The sequence below is a fragment of the Bufo gargarizans genome, chromosome 5, assembly GCF_014858855.1.
Source record: "Bufo gargarizans isolate SCDJY-AF-19 chromosome 5, ASM1485885v1, whole genome shotgun sequence".
In the NCBI taxonomy this organism is placed as follows: Eukaryota; Metazoa; Chordata; class Amphibia; order Anura; family Bufonidae; genus Bufo; species Bufo gargarizans.
The window spans coordinates 438,544,982-438,567,720 of NC_058084.1; the positions used below are offsets into that span (position 1 = coordinate 438,544,982).

At 43.2% G+C, this 22,739-nt stretch overlaps 1 protein-coding gene across 2 annotated transcripts in view; it reads right to left on the minus strand.

The window, feature by feature from the left end:
• Positions 1–22,739, minus strand: part of MPP7 (MAGUK p55 scaffold protein 7) — a 339,705-nt gene that overhangs the window by 2,685 nt on the left and 314,281 nt on the right. For both annotated transcript variants that reach the window (XM_044295108.1, XM_044295109.1), the window contains exons 16-17: positions 21,063–21,171; positions 10,581–10,724 (exon numbers count right to left, since the gene is read on the minus strand). In XM_044295108.1, coding sequence (XP_044151043.1) covers positions 10,581–10,724; positions 21,063–21,171 — 253 coding nt within the window. The remainder of the gene's footprint in view (positions 1–10,580; positions 10,725–21,062; positions 21,172–22,739) is intronic.

Consider the following 22,739-nt stretch of genomic DNA (forward strand, 5'->3'; position numbering starts at 1 on the left):
CCTGCCGGATCCGGTAATCTGGACGCAAACTGATGGCATTTGTCAGACGGATCCGGATGAGGATCCGTCTGACAAATGCATTGAAATACCAGATCCATCTTACCGGTGTTATCCGGAAAAACAGATCCAGTTTGCATTTTTAAAGGTCTACGCATGCGCAGACCGGAAAGCCGGATTCGTTTTGGCGGAAAACTTTATGCCAATCCGCCACTAATACACTTCAATGTAAATTAATGCCGGATCCGGGATTCCGGCAAGTGTTCAGTATTTTTGGCCGGAGAGAAAACTGCAGCATACTGTGGTATTTTCTCTGTCCAAAAAACATAAGAGGGACTGAACTGATCCATCCTGAACGGAATGCATTAGGATAAAACGGATCAGTTTTTTTCTGGTATTGAGCCCCTTTGATGGAACTCAATACCGGAAAACAAAAACGCAGTGTGAAAGTACCCTAACATTTTGGAGTTGGAGTCACTGTATTTATACAAACTCAACATTTCAGAATCATCCTCCTTATCACCAGGGGTACATATATCATATCTTTACTATTTAATTGAAAGGGACAATGGGGCAAATGTATTAAATAGTCTAAAATAAATTTGTCTTTGTTGCCCGTAGCAAGCAGTCATAGCACGGCCTTCATTTTTATGATATCAGTGGCGGCAGGTGTAGTAGTGTAGTTTTTTTGTATTGCGGTTTATAGACGCCACCCTCATTATGTCCACATCAGACCAGCAATAGCAGCTTCTACTTAACTTGTTTGCCTGTATACTTGGTTACAACCTCCTGGGAAGAGCCATGCTATAGCGGTACTGACGTAGTGACAAGAGCAACTAATTATATGGTGTACATCTCTGTACCTGCTGGTGGCCCATAGTTTGGTTATTTAGCTAATTAAAGGTTATATTTTAACAGGACTTTTTCAGTACTTTGAAAACTATGATGGATCTTTATCAAACATTTTATGCCACTTTGGCACATAAAGTCCCAAATCTTGTGCGCTTCATATTTGTGACTTTGTGCACTTCTCATATTTGTGACTTTGTGCTCCTGATGAAGCAGAGGAAGCAAAAGGCGCGTCGAGGTGTTCCTTGGCCACTCTGGTCCCTCTACCCCCTATCTTGTCTACATCTTTGGGATGGGAATTTTTTCTAATATGTTATTTTGGTAGCCATCTTATATAGCTTGAGGGTTTTATGGACATCCCCCTCTCTCTAGATTTTATTTATTTTATGCACTATATTCCGCAGCTCTTTACAGACATTAGCATCCAACTGTCCCCAGTGGGGCTCACAATCTAAGGTCCCTATCAGTATGTCTTTGGAGTGTGGGAGGAAACCGGAGAACCCGGAGGGAACCCACACAAACACGGGGAGATGTTGTCCTTGGTCGGATTTGAACCTAGCACCAGTGCTAACCACTGAGCCACCGTGCTTGCTGCCCATATATTTGCCCATATCATTTATGTGTTGCTACTATTTAGGAGTGTAATCACATTCAACTCCTGCAGATAAAGGGTAATATTCTGTCCCCTCCGTATTTGACATGTTTCAGATCTTTTTCGGGTGCATTGGAACCAGTGGTCAATGATTTGGTACCGCTACATTACAGTGTCTCTGATGTTTTGTCCCATTTTTTTTTTACTGTCTTTTTATCATGAGTTTGATTATTTATTCAATAAACTGAGGATATGTTTATTATATTTGGCGCATGGTGTCTTTGTGCTCCAATGTGAGCATTTCTTGTAGGTTTGGTTCTGGTGTAGAAATGAGTACATGGTGCATGGAGAGCCATAGATGCGACTAATTTATTAGGAGGCATTTGCCAGCGCACAGGAGGTCAAGAATGGCAGAAGAAACGCCAGCAGGCTCAGACTGGGGTACAGGGGAATCCCCGGTGGGCCCCTGAGCAAGGTGGCCCCCTAGTCTCCCACCCCCTGCACAAGTGGCACATAACACAGTAGATTTACTGCACTACATACATATATATATTCAATGTACAGCACCTCAACCAGCTTATGTTCATATAAAAAACTTGTTAGATTATTTATTATATTTGAATGTATCTGTACGGTGGGCCCCCAAAATAAATTTTACTGGTGGTCCCTAGGTACCCCAGTCCGACACTGAACGCCAGTCTTGATAAATCTTCCCCCATTTCTTGACTGTGTATGTAACCACTATGTCACACACACAAGGGTCCAGGACGCTGAATTATGGGGAAGCAGACTAATACACCCGTGTACAAGGACAGCGTCTCAGGCAGCCTACACAGAGGGCATCTCAGAACACGTATATATTCTGCAGGATTTGGGGCACCGCCAGCCAAAATGCTTCCAGCTTCCTGCCTCTCATTACAGCCACCTCCATAAAGCAGTGTTCACATGCTACATTTCCCCACTCTATGTTTAAAGTCAATTACGCTGAATGCACAAGCAGAGACAGAGGAGACCACAAGGTAATGAGCTGTACATGTCCTCCGTATCGGCGCGCTCGTCTGCTAACCGAGCTTAACAAGTCCACATTTCTGGCAGCGTCTTGTGTTTACCAACAGCTCGAACCAATAAAGGGATGATTTGCATGGACAAACTGGCGGTCAGAACAGGGAGACTCTGAAGGAAATGACTACGGATGAGGAATGCCACTGAGGCAAGGCTAGATTTATGAAGCAAAGGAAATAAGAGCATGCCATCTGAGAGCACATTCATCTGCCGCGCTCAGTCCTACTACTTCATTAACCTCGCTCCTCCGAGCAGAGGTGCAGACTTGTACAGAACATGTACAAAATTCCTGAGCGAGGATGCATGTGAGATTTGTACCCATTATTGTGCGCAAAGTGGATAAGAAACGCCAACATTTACTAATGGGAGTGCACCTACATTTTGGTGTAAATTGCAATACAATGGGGTGGAATTTGAAACATCTAGCTATAGAGAAATGATCCTAGCCAGTTCATCTGGAGGTTTACAGAACGGGGACCGAAGACCGCTGGGAGGGGTCAGTGAGCAGGAACCGAGCAGTGGGGAGCAGGGGAGTACAGCAGACTGGCGTCGACAGAAATGTCCGAAATGCTGGAAAACCCCTTTAATCAGAAGTGCGCTGGAGTAAGATGTACCAAAAAAGCACATCTACACCAGCCTTCGGGTACTTTAACACTAGCGTTATTCTTTTCCGGTATTTAGTTCCGTCCTAGGGGCTCAATACCGGGAAAAAACGGATCAGTTTTATCCTAATGCATTCTGAATGGAGAGCATTCCATTCAGGATGCATCAGTTCAGTCCCTCTTACGTTTTTTGGCCGGAGAAAATACCGCAGCATGCCGTATTTTTCTCTCCAGCCAAAAATCCTGAACACTTGCCAAAATGCCTGATCCGGCATTAATTTCCATTGAAATGTATTACTGCCGCATTGACGGATCCGTTCTTCCGGTCCGCGCATGCGCACACCTTTAAATCTGTGAAAAAAATAAATACCGAATCCGCTTTTTCCAGATGACACCGGAGAGACGGATCTGGTATTTCAATGCATTTGTCAGGCGGATCCGCATCCGGATCAATCTGACAAATGCCACCTGTTTGCGTGCGGATTGCCGGAATCCTCTGCCGCAAGTGTGAAAGTACCCTTAGGCCTCATGCACACGGCCGTTGTTTGGGTCCGCATCCGAGCCGCCGTTTTGGACCCATTCATTTCAATTGAGTCGCAAAAGATGCGGACAGCACTCCGTGTGCTGTCCGCATCCGTGGCTCCGTTCCGTGGCCCCGCAAAAAATATATAACATGTCCTATTCTTGACCGCGATTTGCGGACAAGAATAGGCATTTATATTGCCGGCGCCCATTCCGTTCCGCAAATTAGGGAAGGCAACTCAGGCGCCTTCCGTTTTTTGCGGATCCGCGGTTTGCGGACTGCAAAAAACGGCACGGTCGTGTGCATGAGGCCTTACGTTGATGTAGATTTGAGCTATCATTTACGCCAGTTTGTGCAGGTCCCTTCTCCTCTACTGACATTCACTTAAAAAAAAAAGGTGCAATTACATAAAATAAAAAAAAGGTTGCAAATTTTTGTCTAAAACCGGCATGTGCCAAAATTTGCGATTTTGTATGACAAAAAAAAATAAATAAAATTGTGCAAATCGCTTAATAAATCGCCCCATACCCCATTGTGCATAAGAGAACTGAGGCTCAGTGAAAAATGGATACCTTCTGTGTGCATTACATCCCATCAACAGAAAGGACTATTGTCGCGCACAAATACGGACAAGAAGAGGACTTGTGGTAAGATTTGCCGATTATGCAAATCATGCGCCGTAAATTGCGACTTTTTTACGCCACAAGAGCGTATAAATGTCCTCCTATACAGTTATCTACATACTAAAAGTGACTGAACTAAAATATGAATTTCACGAAATAGCTGCTTGCAGTAACTTTATGTTGCTCCTTATTATTCAGTTCTAAAAGTCTGAATGTGAATACCCCCGACCGTGTGCGTCAATGTGTTGTAGATGTATACATATTAATATATACGATCATTTACTTAACCTTCCTGCTACCAGAACCAAGTGAAGTGAACGTTGACTTTGGTGAAATACTGGTTTTATGCCGTCCATTATTGCCGGGCCTGAAAACGTTTAAGTTAATAAAATTTTATGAAACAATAACACATTTTCTTCTCGTAATCCGCGCTGCAGAGTTCTGCTGCCTCTCTCTCCTTAAATTGCAGCATTCGGACAAATCAATGTCTGGAAGAAAGAGATCTATGTAACAGCGGACAGTAAATCGCACTGAGCTGAATGTACGCCGTTTAGTTGGAAACTAACTGCGGTTTGGCACAAATCCAAAAACCAAAAAGTGTGTCCACACTGAAAATGTGAGGGCACCTCCTGTAGTTCTAATCAGATCCACCCATCCTCTTGGGTATCACTCACACCAAACAGCCACTGAAAGTGACATCAGCACCAGAAATATGCTTCGGGATCTTCATGAAATGGGTTTCCGTGGTTGAGCAGCTCTACACGAGTTTGATATCACCATACGCAAGGCCAAGCCGCAGCTGAAATGGTGTAAAGCATAGCGTCAATCAACTCTGGAGCAGAGGAACAAATCTGAGCAGGGTGGATATTCCAAGAAGGCTACCTACTGGAATTCATAGTAAGTACTGTAAGAGTCCATTCACAGGTCCGCAAAACACAGACACCGGCCATGTGCGGTCTGCATTTTGCGAACCACACATGGCCGGCACTTTAAATAGAAATGCCTTTTCGAAGAATAGGACATGTTCTATTTTTTTGTGGAACGGAAGTGCGGATGCGGAATCACACTGTGTGCTGTCCACATCTTTTGCGGCCCCATTGAAAATGAATGGTTCCGGATCCGTTCCGCAACATTGCGGAACGGATCCGGACCCATTTTACGGACGTGTGAATGGACCCTAAGGCTAGTTTCACACTAGCGCTAACGATCCAGCAGGCTTTTCCGGCTGGGAACAGCTTGCCGGATCTCTCTGCATTCTAGCATTGCTGGAAACTTGTAAGTCTCCGTCCGGCCCCATTAACTATAATGTGGGCCAGCGGAGATCCGGCCGCATTACGGCAAATATGCATATATATCCATATGCGGTTTTCTTTCCAGCTGATTCTCGGCATATTTGCCAGGTTGTGGCTGGATCTCCGCCAGTTCCCATTATAGTTGATGGGGCTGGACGGAAACTTACTAACTTCGGGCAAAGCCAGAATGCAAAGAAATCCGGCGGGCTGTTCCCAGCTGGATCGCTAGCGATAGTGTAAATCTAGCTTAAAGGGCATTTTCCGTGTGATGACAGGGATCAGGCAGTGTTGGTAGGGGAATGCAAAAGGGATTGGAGAGGTTTTTATTTATTTTTAGCTGGTCTAAAAGTAATTACAATAGAGGGAGCGAGGGGGGGCCGGCCGCACACTGGCCACCAATGAGTTAATACAATAGAGGGAGAGGGGGCCGGGGGGAGGCCGCACACTGGCCACCAATGAGTTAATACAATAGAGGGAGGGAGGGGGGGGCCGGGGGGAGGCCGCACACTGGCCACCAATGAGTTAATACAATAGAGGGAGAGGGGGCCGGGGGGAGGCCGCACACTGGCCACCAATGAGTTAATACAATAGAGGGAGGGGGGGCCGCACTGGCCACCAATGAAATTAAAACTGGGGAGGGAGGGGGGTCTGCCCCCTGCTGCCTGGCAGCCCCTGATCTCTTACAGGGGGCTATGATACGCACAATTAACCCCTGAGGTGCGGCACCTGAGGGGTTAATTGTGCGGATCACAGGCCCATGTAAGAGATCGGGTGCTGCCAGGCAGCAGGGGGCAGTCATGTACACAGTTCGTAGTATATTCTAACTTGAAGCGTCTCCATCACTATGGGAACGCCTCTGTGTTAGAATATACTGTCGGATCTGAGTTTTCACGAAGTGAAAACTCAGCTCTGAAAAAGCTTTTATGCAGACGGATCTTCGGATCCGTCTGTATGAAAGTAACCTACGGCCACGGATCACGGACGCGGATGCCAATCTTGTGTGCATCCGTGTTCTTTCACGGACCCATTGACTTGAATGGGTCCGTGAACCGTTGTCCGTCAAAAAAATAGGACAGGTCCTATTTTTTTGACGGACAGGAAACACGGATCACGGCCGCTGATGAACAACGGTGCATTTTCCGAGTTTTCAACGGACCCATTGAAAGTCAATGGGTCCGCAGAAAATCACGGAAAATGGAACAACGGCCACGGATGCACACAACGGTCGTGTGCATGAGGCCTTAGGGTTATTCACTTTAGAAAAAAGACGACTGAGGGGAGATCTAATTACTATGTATAAATATATCAGGGGTCAGTACAGAGATCTCTCCTATCATCTATTTATCCCCAGGACTGTGACTGTGACGGGGGGACATCCTCTGCGTCTGGAGGAAAGGAGGTTTGTACACAAACATAGAAAAGGATTCTTTACGGTAAGAGCAGTGAGACTATGGACCTCTCTGCCTGAGGAGGTGGTGATGGTGAGTACAATAAAGGAATTCAAGAGGGGCCTGGATGTATTTCTGGAGTGTAATAATATTACAGGTTATAGCTACTAGAGAGGGGTCGTTGATCCTGGGAGTTAGTCTGATTGCCTGATTGGAGTCGGGAAGGAATTTTTTATTCCCCTAAAGTGGGAAAAATTGGCTTCTACCTCACAGTTTTTTTTTGCCTTCCTCTGGATCAACTTGCAGGATAACAGGCCGAACTGGATGGACGGATGTCTTTTTTCGCCCCCTTATGTACTATAAGACGCACTTGGGATATAGAGGAGGAACATAAGAATTTTTTTTTTTTTTATTAGACCTCAGATCAGTCTCCAAAATCGGAACCCTATTCCTCATCAGACCACAGATCAGACCGCCAAGATCTAACAGACCACCAAGATGATTAAATCTCACATCAGATCTCTATCACACGCCCAAGATACTTCTGACCTCAGACAAGACCCCCAAGATCCTTCAGACCTCAGATCAGACCCCCAAAATCCATCAGACTTTAGATCAGACCCCCAACAGATCCCCAAGATCCTTCAGACCCCCAAAGTTTCAACAGACCTTAGATCAGACTGTCACGGCCTATGGTGTATGCCGTGACACTGTTGCCACGCTTGCTGTTGCCGGTGGCAATGTGTTGCTGCTTTGGCATGTTGTGGAAGTGTGACGGGCTTTGCTTTGTGCGCCGTGACTTGCTTGCCATGCATGTTGTTGCCTTTTGCTTGTGTGTGCAATTCCCATTCAGTTGCTTCTTCCTTGTGTTTGGTTAACTTGGGGTTAATGTGTGTTCTTGGTGTGGGTGTGGTCGCTTCGGGCTATTTAGCTTCTGCTGGATGCCTGTAGCTCAGTGTTCCTCCAGACTTGGTGTGTGCTGGTGGTTCACTGCTGCTGGCTTTACCATCTGTCCAGTGAGGGCCACCCTTGTTGTCATCAAGGTCTTGCGTTTCTCCTTCCCATCCTACCCTTTGTTGATTGGTGTGGGTTTTGTCCAGGGTGTATTTATGTCTAGTGTGTTGTGACCGTCTAGTCTGTTTATGTTGTTTCCAGCATGTCTGCTAGATATTCCCCTGTTGTATGTTGTACCTCCGTGAGGGGGCTGGTTTCCTGGAGGGGTGAACCATAAGCCAGTATGCAGCGCTGCCTAGGGCTGCCGTGCACCTTGCTGCATAGGGGTCCAGGCAGTAACTGGTATGCTGGTTTCTTGTATGCGTTGTTTGTGTTGTGCCCTGTTTGGTATGTGGGCTCCAGTTCGTATGCATAGATTCCAGTCGTGGTGGCAGCGGCAGGTAAGTGAGTATTCCGGTGTTCTTACCTGCCGATCCAGTTGCTGCATATGGTCTTTTCCCTTCCACCTGTTACTAGGCAGCTGGAGACTCCGGTTCGTCTGAGTCCCAGAGGAACCGGTTGTCTCCTATTCCTGACCACTATGTCAGGGTCAGCAGGATCCAGGTTCCAGTGCATAGCTCCCACCTTCAGGGTTCGCTCATGCGGTCAGGAGATCAGGGTCAGGATTAGGGCGGCTGTAGGTTGTGGCCTGCTCCCTTCATTTTAGTCTAGCCTAGTAACAGTTCCCACTATACGGTGGGGAGTTTTCCCCACTCTCCACCGTGACACAGACATAGAACAGTAAATTAACTTACCTCTCCTGCTCCGGACGGCACTGCCACTCTGTACATCTGGTGATCTCTCCTGCACTAACCAGTCTCGTGTCTTCTTCTGGTCCGAGCTGCATTTTGATCTGATGTTGCACAGAATCATGTCATGGTGCGGGCCTACGTGCACTACGCCCTGACACAGTGCCCAAAAGACCAGGGAACAGTGCTACACTTACCACTCCCCACGCCTCCTGCATACTAATGAGCACTTACATAATGGAAGCGCTCATTAGTATTGGCTCCATAAGTTCCACTTGCCATTTTCCCCCCACTTTTGGGGGGATAAAGTATGTCTTATGAAAAAAAGGGGAGTTTGTTCAGCTCGTCTTGATGGTAATCCAAAAGCACTTTATTCAATATTCAATGTAAAAACATCCAGGTACAGAGTGCAAAGTCTACGCGTTTCGGGCAGAAAACAGTTTTAGCCCTTACTCATGACTGCTTCAAATACACTGAGAGATTTACCTTTATAGGGGGAAGGGGGAATCACACCTGAGATAATCAGGTGTGAGAGAGCCCCTCCCTCCTATATCGGTGCACAGAGGTAAAAACATACTAAAATTAACATATGTAAATCATTTAGGTAACTTCAAGAAGTAGGGAAAATAGATGTTAATATTGCAAGATTAGATCCAATCTTTTATTTAGACCTTGGGGCTGGCGACTTTCCAACTGGAAAATCCAATAGGATTCTCTATTTAAAAGTTTCCTTTTCTGTCGCCACCTCTCACTGGTCTGTTAACCTTTTCAATACTGAAAAGTGCATAGTGCATTGACTATGTACAAGAATTAAAGAAATCCTTGTAATACCTTTTACGATCATATTTCCTTTGATCATATTCTGTAGAATATTAGAATTAAAACTGAAAAATATACAAAGAAATATTCTCAATGTGCCCCCCATCCTTCTCATCCAGCCTGTGTTTGGCTGTAAGACCTTAGCTGCAGCAGGAGCCTCCCCGTTCCTGCCCAGTCTGTAGTAGGAAAAAAATGAATCCTCATCCACTCCCAATCTTAAAAAAGGAACAGATCCCCAGGTGATTAACCCTGTGTTTTCTTCAAAATTTCTACAAGACAGGAGATTAACCCTATGTTCTCCACAGAATTTCTACTACACCATTTCAGGAACGTGCAGAAAATCTTGCCGATAGACAAAAAGCGGCAGGGAGATTATCTCCTGATTAAAAGGTCTTAAAGGAGTTGTCCCATGAAAAATATTCTATAGTTTTCAAACCAGCACCTGGATCTGAATACTTTTGTAATTGCATGTAATTAAAAATGTTGTATAGCCACGGAGATATTTAATATGTATCTGTATAGCGCCACCTGCTGTTTGTTCGTATTCTTATTTCTTTGTCCTGCTCTCCTGAGAAGGCCGCACATGCTCAGCTTCATCCTTCATCTGCCTCCTGAGCTGTGATAGGGAGAGCATGGACACGCCCCCGAAGCTGCAGCAGAAAAGACACTCCCCCTGAGCTGCCAGCTTGATATAAATCCAGCAGAGCAATGAACGTGAAGATCTCTGGATCCATGGGAGGTACAGGGCTGGTTCTAGCTTTGATAGAAAGAGACTATCATGTACTATATGATGTCAGATTCTCTTTTTTTACATTAATCATGGGAGAACCCCTTTAAGTAGAAAAAAATTATAATCCACGTCCCTCATCCACTCCGAATCTAAAAATGGACCAGATCACCAGGAGATTAACCCTATGTTCCCTGCAGAATTTCTACAAGACATGAGCTTAACACCGTTCCAGCGCAGGAAAGATGATCTACTGATGACTTGTTAGTTAATTCCTAGGTTTACTGCTCTTTTATCATATTAACCGCATATAGGCTACGATATGGATGCATTATTGTCTCGTGGCCCCGCAGGGAACACTTACTGTGAAGGGTTTCGATGACGCCCGCTCATCTTTGCTGGAGATAACTTTTGCGTTTTTCCTCGTCTCCCTGAGGCGTTCGATAGATGGCGGCTTGATGAAGATGACAAAAGGTTTAAATTCATACGTCCTTAAGTGTTTTATACTCTACGATGGGGAGGAAAAAAAAAGAGACAAGAAATATGGAAAAAAGAAGAAAAAATTAGAATGAGATATCCATCTGAAACGAAGATATTTAGTAATAGGAAACACATTACATTTTTCAAATATGTATGCTAGTATGCTAACATTTCCTTTAAAAACACTTACTGTATCTGCTGTTATTTCTATGGTTAGCAGCCTTTAATTTCCACATGCTTTGCCAGTCCTGGAAAGTTTGATAAGTTTGGCAGGCATTGCACTTACCACAGCCAGTAGGCATGTTTATGCCCAAAGCTTACACTCTGCTTTTTGAATTTGGTGGCAATTATATTTCAAGCCGACCTATGTCAACATACGGAATGGATATTTTCATTTCTTACTAAGCCTGAAGTCAGTTTGTTCGCTGTCAGCCACCATTGCTGTCTATTAATAATTCCCCTTTCAACTATACAGAATGATGTAATATCTGGACAGAAAGTTACATTAAAGGCTGCAATGAAAACCCTGGAAATTTTAACACTTTTCTGCATTTTTTTTTCTCTTTCAGTGCAAAAATGAAAAAAAAAAAAAATCTAAACGCGTTCCATCAAGCGGACGCCGTCGCCTCCTTACCCATGCTGTTTATTTAGGGAGGGGATCAACTCTGCTTTAACTGGTGTTTGTCTTCTGGCAGAAAACGGTTCAGATGGAATTTGATTAAAATAGGTCAAGAAAGCATCCTACAATAACAGTGCCCGGCCTCAAGTGCTCCACCATTGAGTGGTTACAAGCCGCCTGTAGTGTGCCCGTCACGTAACAGCTACGGGAAAAAACAAAAAAAACTTACGGTTCCAACCATGGCATTTCTCACTAAACTGCCTCAGCTACAAAATGAAATGACTGAAATCCTAAAATATTTGGAATCGACATTCTGCTCTTCTTAATGACTAAAATTGAATTTTTTTGTATTGGGAAAGTCCTAACATCTCTTCACTGCGGTGTGCATCATACTAGAAAACGAGCCTCTGGAAGGATATTTTAGAAAATCTCCCTGTCTGTGCTGAAGGATTGGTTTTCATATGGGATTAGAAAAGGACCTAGGAAGTTTAGTGAACTGAAAACTAAGCTGTAGAAACCAGTGTCAGGCAGCTGCTGCCAAGGCCAATAAGATGATGGGTTGCATCAAAAGGGGCATAGATGCCTGTGATGAGAACATAGTCCTACCACTTTACAAATCACTAGTCAGACCACACATGGAGTACTGTGTACAGTTCTGGGCTTCTGTGAACAAGGCAGACATAGCAGAGCTGGAGAGGGTCCAGAGGAGGGCAACTAAAGTAAGAAATGGAATGGGTGGACTACAGTACCATGAAAGATTATCAACATTAGGGTTATTCACTTTAGAAAAAAGACGACTGAGGGGGGATCTAATTACTATGTATAAATATATCAGGTGTCAGTACAGAGATCTCTCCCATCATCTATTTATCCCCAGGACTGTGACTGACGAGGGGGCATCCTCTACTTCTAGAGGAAAGGAGGTTTGTACACAAACATAGAAGAGGATTCTTTACGGTAAGAGCAGTGAGACTATGGAACTCTATGCCTGAGGAGGTGGCGATGGTGCTGGCGGTGGAAGATTACTGAAGAGCACAGATGGGATAACCCCTTTAACAAATGCGGTGCAGAGCATTTCTGCCAATTTTTTGTGTGCAAATAATGCAATTTTTTTAAAATTCATATTGATGCAGGGTGTTTGTGGCTCCGGATCAGAAAAATAAAATTCCAATCTCTTTGAGAATTTTGGACCTAAAATGACAAGTTAAAACGTGGAGATTCACATTAAAAGAGATGGATTTCGAGTTTCTGCCTTTTGTAAACCAAGAATGGTCATGTTACAAGATATCGTCCTACAAAACAGGGATGGGTGAACTTCTTAAAATTAGATTATTCAGATCTGAGTCGGACGAACTGGCCATCCGACTTGATTGGAAGTATGAATATGAGCCGAATCGAAAAAGTCTCCCTCTCTCTCCTGATTCTCTGGAATCGAATCACAAAAAAATTCCAGTTTGCATAAAAATGGCAACACTACTTATGATTGGAAGGTGGTCGCAGAAGGTCTCTTCGGCCCATAAATCATGCAGCAATGCACAATATTTTCTGTTACTATACATGGATCATCTGCTTTGATTGGATCTAATAAAATCTCACCTACTGTGCACTGCAAGAAAAGTGCCAACAATTTTCTACAAAAAAAATTAAAAATCTGGATGGTTAGAATCAGAACTTTTTAATTTCTCAAATTTCAGAATCAATTCGCACATCTCTAGTGCACAAAAAATTGCCCATATGAAGCAGCATCCAACAATTTTTCTGTGTTTTGTCGTTGATAGTTTCATAAAAAAAAGTCTGTGCCATCCCATGCAGCTGTATATGTAGTGGGCCGGGGTATATACTGTACAGGAATACACAGCCATAGAAGGTATCCACCACGGTCAGGCCCTGATGGCAGTGTTCAGTAACAGTCCTAGGTGAACACTTTTACTGAGCTGTAAAGAGGACTCCCCACTGAGTACAAAGTTTTTGGATAATGATAATTTAACTTACAAAACTTTCATCTAAGAACCTTGGCAAGTACAGGAGATACTGCTGCGTAAGCACACGGAGACCTGTGCTAGCAGAGTCAGGTGGGCATAATAAAACTAAGGAATTGTGCTACAATGGCCATAAAATCTTAGCAAGACTAAATTAACAGTGTCCCATGCGTGCTCTTATGGAGCCGCTGCTCGAAAACTTCATAAATGGAATAAAGAGATCAGTTCAGATCACACAAGACATTGACTACAACGAGGGCAATTGTATGTAAGTAGTGCTGAAGGAAAAAACTCAAGCTCATGAGCAGAGCGGTACATTGACTTAAAGTGTCGTACATTTTCTGGGCTGGGGTTCTGCATTAATCTGCAACAGATCCAACCGAAGATATGACCTGTATACAGCAAGAGAATAAGGAATTCCCAATGTAGCGGTTGGATTACCGTAATTGTCAGACTTTCGTGTGTACATTTAGTGCTGTTATTTTCCTTTTCCCTGTATCCCCGTTTACCTTTACTACTAAAAACTTAATAAAAACATAGAAAAAAAAAACATTTTATTGTTTCCGATCATCAGCTATGAATATGAACTATCAATATAGAAGTGAGAATACCTTCTATACAGGTTCTTCAATGCACAGTTTTTGATGCAGTTTTAGCCAAAGACAGAAGTGGATCCAGCAGGAATCAGTAGTAGTATGAGTCTTCCTTTATATTTCCCATTCTGGCTTTGGCAAAAAAATAAATAAAATGCCCCAAAAAGCTGTGTATGATGCCATCCTATAAGTCAAGCCTGAAGAAATGCCTACAAATATTACAAGGAATAAGAATGATTGGCGCAGTATCAACAACAGCCCAGGGTGCCATTTGTGGAGCCACCGGTAAATGTTGTCCACCCGCCCTTAAGAAAAACCATTGCGAGGTGGAGTTTGCCTCTTGAGGACCCCACATTACTTCATAGACACATGCTGAACATTATTTCTCCCAAATGTGTACAGTAAATCCATCTGGAGTGGAGATCTCAGTAGAGCGAAGTAACCCTTTCTTCCAGCTGATGTATTCTTCCCCCAAGAGGGCTATCCCCTAACATATCTTGGTTACATCAGAAGATATCCAGGATAGCTGAAGGTGCACATACTCAAAAACACAGCAATTCAAAATATACATAGTTAAAAAAACAACTAAGCTTTAATATTAATCCATATTTTGTCCCCTTGAGTGATTATTCACCCGATTCTGAGTCATTCAGGTCTCCTACGGAGATAAACGTCTACATCCTTCATACCTGTTCTTTCCTTAAGAAAGGATCTCGAATGCTGATAACATCCAACGTCATCAGTTTTTATTTTATTAAATTCTGCTTTATTGATTTATTTTTAGAATATTAGATCAGCTGTGTCTTCATTTTTTTATAGATCATTTGGAAAAATTTGACTTTTCCAACAGGTGGTCATCCATTTTTTGGACAATTCAAATGACACTGAAATCAATGGGAAAATTTGGAAACATCTAGAATAAAGCTCAGTTCACCCTGCAGTCAGAATGCCGAGGAGTCGTTCTCTGCCTTGGGAGATCTGATAGAATGACTAGTTTTATATGCAGCGCCATTCTTCCCATCATAATGAAAGAAACCTAATGGACCCATTATCAATCTATGAGGTCCATGGGGTGCTGGTGGTATCAATCATGTTACAGATTCAGCTGAGTCTTACAGCTCTTGTCGGAGGCTTACTGAGACTATTTTTAAACAAAATCTCATTAAAATCAATAGGTTCTATTGCAATGCCTTTTCCCATGAAGAGCCTTATCTGCCATTGACAATCACCATCAGTGTTCATCAGAGCCATTTAACTTTTCACAGGTCCTGGATGTCCCATGGCATCGTTAAGTCCCCTGTGAGTCTAGAATTGTGTTCCTCAACAGTAAAGAATAGCATGGACAACATATTAGAGGTCAGGCCAAGATGGGGAATACTTTGATCTGCAGATCATGTGAGCCCGGAGAACCCAGAATGTCATTTTTTTCCAATTATACATGTTATAAAATGCAGCATGCCGTTCTCATCAATGCTGCCTCTGTGACAACAAGCTACAGGGACCGCCCGAAACAGCTGCTTAAATAGCCGCGTGCAAGACAAAATTTCAGGTGATTTGCCTTAAAAGAACCCGATGTCCTGCTGCACATTAATTATATCCGATACTTGGCTTTAACGCATTGCTGCTGAAGATAAAGTTGAGAAATTGAGAGTGAAAACTCATTTCAGCCGCCACAAGTGTCTGCAGAATGTTACAGAAGCGAGGAGATTGCTGGACGGTCTCGCTGGTGCTGCTCTAAGTGCGCTCATTGTTTCTTGAATCTGAGAAGGAGGTCATCCACCCTGAGAGGCTTGTCAAATAAATGTAGTGAATGAATTCCTCTAAAAGCCGTCACCTGCAGCTATAATCCAGAAAAAGCTCTTTATGGCTTTCCAAGATAAAATAGACATGTTCTTACCCCAAGTATCTGGCCCGGTGAGGACATGGTGTTCTTCTAGACTAAGTCAGCAGAAACCTGCATCATTCTACTGGGACTTACAAGGATGAACAATTACTAATACTGCATCCCTTAAGTTAGAAACTGGGCTTTCTTTTATATATATATATACAGTCATGTGAAAAAATTAGGACACCCTTTGAAAGCATGTGGTTTTTTGTAACATTTTTAATAAAAGGTTATTTCATCTCCGTTTCAACAATACAGAGAGATTAAAGTAATCCAACTAAACAAAGAAAACTGAAGAAAAGTCTTTTCAAGATCTTCTGTAAATGTCATTCTACAAAAATGCCTATTCTAACTGAGGAAAAAGATAGGACACCCTCACATGTATTCCCTCTTAAATTGGCTCAGATCTCACACAGGTATATCACACCAAGTGCACATAATTAGTAGATCGTTACTCTGCATGTTGAATGAGGCTTGCCCTATTTAAACCTCAGACATTTAGTTTGGTGTGCTCCTGACTGTTGAAGTGAGAGTGAGCACCATGGTGAGAGCAAAAGAGCTGTCAGAGGACTTCAGAAAAAAGATTGTAGCAGCCTATGAGTCTGGGAAGGGATTTAAAAAGATCTCAAAAGATTTTGAAATCAGCCATTCCACTGTCCGGAAGATAGTCTACAAGTGGAGGGCTTTCAAAACAACTGCCAACATGCCCAGGACTGGTCGCCCCAGCAAGTTCACCCCAAGAGCAGACCGCAAGATGCTAAAAGAGGTCTCCAAAAACCCTAAAGTGTCATCTCGAGAACTACAGCAGGCTCTGGCTACTGTTGATGTAGAAGTACATGTCTCTACAATCAGAAAGAGACTGTACAAGTTTAACTTGCATGGGAGGTGTGCAAGGAGGAAACCTTTGCTTTCCAAGAGAAACATCGAGGCCAGACTGACATTTGCCAGAGATAAAGTTGACAAAGACCAGGACTTCTGGAATAATGTTCTTTGGACAGATGAGTCCAAAATTGAATTATTTGGACACAACAGCAGAGGACATGTTTGGCGTAAACCAAACACAGCATTCCAAGAAAAGAACCTCATACCAACTGTGAAGCATGGAGGTGGAAGTGTCATGGTTTGGGGCTGCTTTGCTGCAGCAGGACCTGGTCAGCTCACCATCATAGAATCCACGATGAATTCTACTGTGTATCAGAAGGTGCTTGAAGAACATGTGAGACCATCAGTTAGAAAATTAAAGCTGAAGCGGAACTGGACCATGCAACATGACAATGACCCAAAACATACTAGTAAATCAACCAAAGATTGGCTGAAAAAGAAGAAATGGAGAGTCCTGGAATGGCCAAGTCAAAGTCCAGATTTGAATCCCATTGAGATGCTGTGGGGTGACTTGAAAAGGGCTGTACGTGCAAGAAACCCCTCAAACATCTCACAGCTGAAAAAGTTCTGCATTGAGGAGTGGGGTAAAATTTCCTCAGACCGATGTCGAAGACTGGTAGATGGCTACAAGAACCGTCTCACTGCAGTTATTTCAGCCAAAGGAGGTAACACTCGCTATTAGGGGCAAGGGTGTCCTATCTTTTTCCTCAGTTAGAATAGGCATTTTTGTAGAATGACATTTACAGAAGATCTTGAAAAGACTTTTCTTCAGTTTTCTTTGTTTAGTCGGATTACTTTAATCTCTCTGTATTGTTGAAACGGAGATGAAATAACCTTTTATTAAAAATGTTACAAAAAACCACATGCTTTCAAAGGGTGTCCTAATTTTTTCACATGACTGTATATATATATATATATATATATACATATATATGTGTATGTAAAAAACTTTAATACAATCCCAGCTTTGGTGATCAGCTGACTGCCACCGTTCCAGCAACCGCCAGGAAATAGCTACCACTGGCCGCTCATCTGCTCTTCAGAGGCCACTATAGGTGAACTGTAGTATTACATGCAGCCATTCATATGAATGGCCATATTTGAACAGGGTCTTTTTTGAAGATCACGCCCCATACAGACTCTTTTCTACTATGTGGCATTCTTCTTTGGGAGGAGACCTCTCCTCTAAAAACCACTTTCTTCCTGCAATTTTGGGTGGTAGTCACACAGAGGAATCACTACAGATTTGTCTCACCCCCCCTCCCCAAAGATATTCATTCTTTATTACAAGCATATCGTTATAATAAGGGTTAACGGCTGCTGTATTTGATATTTTCTTGACAGTTGTACAGTTTTTTTTTTTTTTTTAAGGATTAGGTGACTGATTTAAATTTTTATAATATTTTTAATCTGAATATTTTTTTTCTCAGTTTGCTGCACACATATCTGAGGCTGTTTCAGGGGCGTAACTACCATAGCGGCAGACCATGCGACTGCTATGGGGCCCAGGGACAATAGGGGGTCCAGTGTTAGGGCTGTTTCACACGAGCGAGTCCATTGCGGGAATCACGCTCCGTGTGTGAGTGTGATCCTCCGCCCTGGACACGCAGGAGCGCACGGCATTATCATGATTTATAATGCTATGTGCCACTGCTTGACCTTATTTCTACAGACTTATACTGACAGCTTTATGTCACTAGGATTCAGTGGAAAAAAGGCCACGCAGAGACACATAGCATTATAAATCATGATAATGCCGTGCGCTACTGCAAGTCCAGAGCGGAGGATCACACTCACACACGGAGCGCGATTCCCGCAATGGACTCGCTCGTGTGAAACAGCCCTTAGTTGGGATTATCTCCTCTTCTACTGGAGGTGAAAACCTGGTCAGGACTCTACCCTCTAAGTGGAAAAATGGCCCAAGGATCATTGAAAAAGGTTTAGACAGAAACCCTTCTGTCCTGTGCTGGGGGCCTGGTTTAATCCTTGCTATGGGGCCCTTACTTACCTCTATGTACGCCACTGGGCCGATTTTTTTATTTTTTCATAGTGTGACAAAATAATGGAAAAATAATAAAAAATGCGCAAAATCATGCAATACAGAAGCAAAAATAGAATCCTTTAGATACAATTTCCATTTAATTAATATACCTTTTAATGTGGTTCTCTGAGATTTAAATACTGACGACCTATCCTCTGGAGAGATCATCAGTATCTGATTGGTGGGGGTCCGACTTAAAGAACCCCCGCCGATCAGCTGTTTCAGTAGGCACGGTCACTCCTGTGAGCGCCACGGCCTTCTCTCAGCCATTCATCCATCACGTGGCTTAGGAGCAGCTTAGCTCAATTCAAGTGAATGTGGCTGAGCACGATGCCAAGCACAGCTGCTATACAATGTGCGGCGCTGTTCTTGGTAAGCTGTGTGAAGGCCACGGCGCTCACAGGCATGTCGGATCCCCACAGATCAGATACTGATGACTTATCCATAGGATAGGTCATCAGTATAAAAATCTTGGAAAAGCCTTTTATGTTTACATGTCCTTTTACTGTATTTTCTTTGAAATAAGTGTACAATAAAAAATGCTTTAGATACTATGCATGGCTGCTAAACCAAAGAAATGCAACATATAACTACGTTAGTGTGGTGTAGTGAGTTGTATATCACCACAATAGTAAGAAGCACCTGGACATCTTTAAAGGGATACTGTAAGATGCAAAAAAAGTAGTCCAGAGACATTTCCACTCTTCCCTATGGCTGTGTAAGCGATACACGTGAATGAGGCTACCCTCCTATACCTTAAACAGCCCATAGAAAAGAAGCGCTGTCTCTAAAAGTAAGAAGGCCCTTTTTCTAATCTTAAACAACCCCTTTAAATGTTTGCCTTCTCATAAACAACTCATACTTTTTAAGGGTTTTTCTTAAAAGAACACAAAACCTAGAAATGCCAGCCAGACATGGGACAGTGATGAGGAGGAGGAGGGTGGACATGACTGATCTTCTGGGACACGGGCAGCAGAATTCTTTACACAATTTTTAATTGTAATAGGAGGACCAAGACAAAAGAGGAAATTAAGAACAGAATTGCTGGGATATTATTTTTTATGCATTTTCTATGTTTAGTGTTCCTTTAAAAGGGTTTCCCGAGACTTTCCTACTGATGACCTATCCTCTGGAGAGATGAGCAAAGTTGTAAAAATTAGATTTGGGTGCTTCGTGGAACTTTACAAAAAAATTTGCTTTGTGACGAATTACTTAGTCACGAAGCGCATTTTTTTTTTTGCAAGTAGCGGGTGCAATGACAGGGAGCGGCGATAGCGCTGCTCCCCATCATTGTACCCCTCAGATGCCACGTTCATACGGTACATGATCGCGGCATCGAGAGTAAAAACTGTGTAAAATGTACATAAAAAAATAAATAAACTCATACTTACTTCCTCTAGCTGAGATCCTCAATTAAGATGGCGGTGGGCAGCTGAGGTAAGTATGCTTTTTTTGTTTTTACACTATTTCAGGTTAAATCGAATCGCTACCACGAAGCACAAGGAAATTTGGATCTAATTCCATTTCGTGGGATTTGATTCGCTCCTCTCTAGTCAGGAGTATCTGATTGGAGGGGTCTGAGGCTGGGTTCACACCTGAGCATTTTACAGCGCGTTTCTACGCGCTGTAAATCGCTCAACAGGCAAAAACCAAAGATTCCCTATGGGCATGGTTCTCATCTGAGCATTTTACAGCGCGTACGAACGCGCTGTAAAACGCCCTATGCCCCAAGAAGTACAGGAGCTTCTTTGAGGCGTATTGTCGCGCGTACGCCTCTGTTGTCAATAGCAAGAATGTGCGCTTCCAATTACAAAAACGCCCCAAAATACGCCTGATAAAAACGCCTGTAAACAGCGCTTAAAAGATACGCTCAGGTGTGAACCCAGCCTGACACCTGGGATCCCTGTCGTTCATATGTTTGGGAAGGCACCGGGGCTCGCAGTAGCTATGTGGCCTTCTTTGTGCTCAACAAGCACAACACCGTACATTGTATAGCGGCTGTGCTTGGTATCGCAGCTCAGCCCCAATGAAAGTGACATCACAAGGGCTAGGGAAAGCTGCGAGAAGGCCGGGGTGCTATTGCGAACGCTGGTGGCTTCTTAAACAGCTGTTTGGTGGGGGTCTTGGGTGTTGGACTCCCACCGATCAGATACTGATGACCTAGCCAGAGGATCAGAAAAGTCTCAGAAAACCCCTTTAAGTACCAATTACCCTGTCCTGTCAGCAGATGCAGGCTACTTTTGCAAGGTAACAGCTGGATATCTTATTAAAGCTCACAATAGAAACATTCTCGCAAATGGCGCAAGCAGGTAATTGCCATTTGTGTAATTTCATGATATAAAAACGTCCACCTTCAGTGCTACTTACGTGAGGCTGTATATCCAGCAGACACACTTTATTCTTTGCCAGGACAGAGCGCACGGAGTCGATGCTTGTGCCGTAGTAATTGTTTTTATATTCGCCGTACTCAATAAACCTTATCAAATTTAAAGAGAACAAAAACTTTATTTTCATTTCCATTGCGAAGGTTAAATTGGAAGCATAAGGATTTCTATGTTATCTCTCCGTGTTTTAGAAGAAGCAGTCTTTCTGCCAAGTCTGTTATATGCCATTTTTGAACATATATATATAGAGATATATATATATATATATATATATATATGAAGCTTGTATTTTACATTTCAAAATCACTAACACCTGCTAGTGTTACAGTTAACCGGCACAGAAAAAACACTTCAGCCTAAGAGCCTACTAATGTTTTCCATCACCTCTTTGTCTGAGCTAATGCTGTGCAATAAAAGACTGGAGAACTTAAACAACTTAAACTACTGAAGTTTCACTGCACGCTGAGGTATAGCTGCCTGGGGTTGCCAATGTCTAAAGCGGGAAGGCTTTGTCATTGTTGACAGAGAAAAGATGGTAGATTACCTGCCATAAACGCTTATCTGCTGCTTAAAAACCAAAACAATATAGCTTAAAATATTAAACATATGAGCGCCGGGCCCTCCTGCCAATCACGCTCTGGGTCAGAGGCAGGCGATCTGCGGCCAGCCAGATGTCGTGGACTGCAAGTTCCAGCTATGTTCCAAAACAGTTGGAGAACCGTAGGCTGCCCAAAACTGAATTTGGCTAAGACTGAAGAGCATGGAAAAATGTTCCATGCAGGTGAGGAATCCTAAAAAAAGTCCTATCACAAAGTCTCTGCAAATCCTTAAAGGGCGTCTGTACCTATGACACTGGCTGACCTGTTACATGTGCACTTGGCAGCTGAAGGCATCTGTGTTGGTCTCATGTTCATATGTGCCGGCATTGCTGAAGAAAATTATGTTTTGTTATATGCAAATGAGCCCCTAGGAGCAATGGAGGCGTTGTCATTACTCCTAGATGCTCTGCTCTCTCTGCAACAGCCGCACGCTCTGCACTTTGATTGACAGGACCAGGCACTGTAAGGGTCCATTCACACGTCCGTTTTTTCTTTCCTGATCTGTTCCGTTTTTTCAGGAACAGATCAGGACCAGATCTGGACCCATTCATTTTCAATGGGTCCTGGAAAAAATCGGACAGCACAATGTGTGCTGTCCGTTTCCGTTGTTCCGTTCCGCATGTCCGTTTAAATATAAAACATGTCCTATTCTTGTCCTGAAAAATCGGATCCTGGTACAATACAAAGTCAATGGATCCGCAAAAAACGGATGACATTCGGATGTCATTCCGTATGTCATCCGTTTTTTGCGGATTCCGTTCCTGGAAACACATAACAAATTTTTTTTTTTTTTTTTTTTTTCAATTTTTTTTCAAAGAAATCCAAACAACTTTATTTGATTATTGAAATGTATACATGCTCCCGTTTTTTGCGGATCCGCAAAAAACGGATGACATACGGAAACATTTTCAGGAACAACGGATCCGCAAAAAACGGACCGTTTTTCAGGATGAAAAAAAACAGGACGTGTGAATGGACCCTAAATGTGATCATGCCTGGCCCTATTCTAAAGACAATAAAAGTGCAGCGGGTGCAGCAGTTGCAGAGAGAGCTGAGACTCT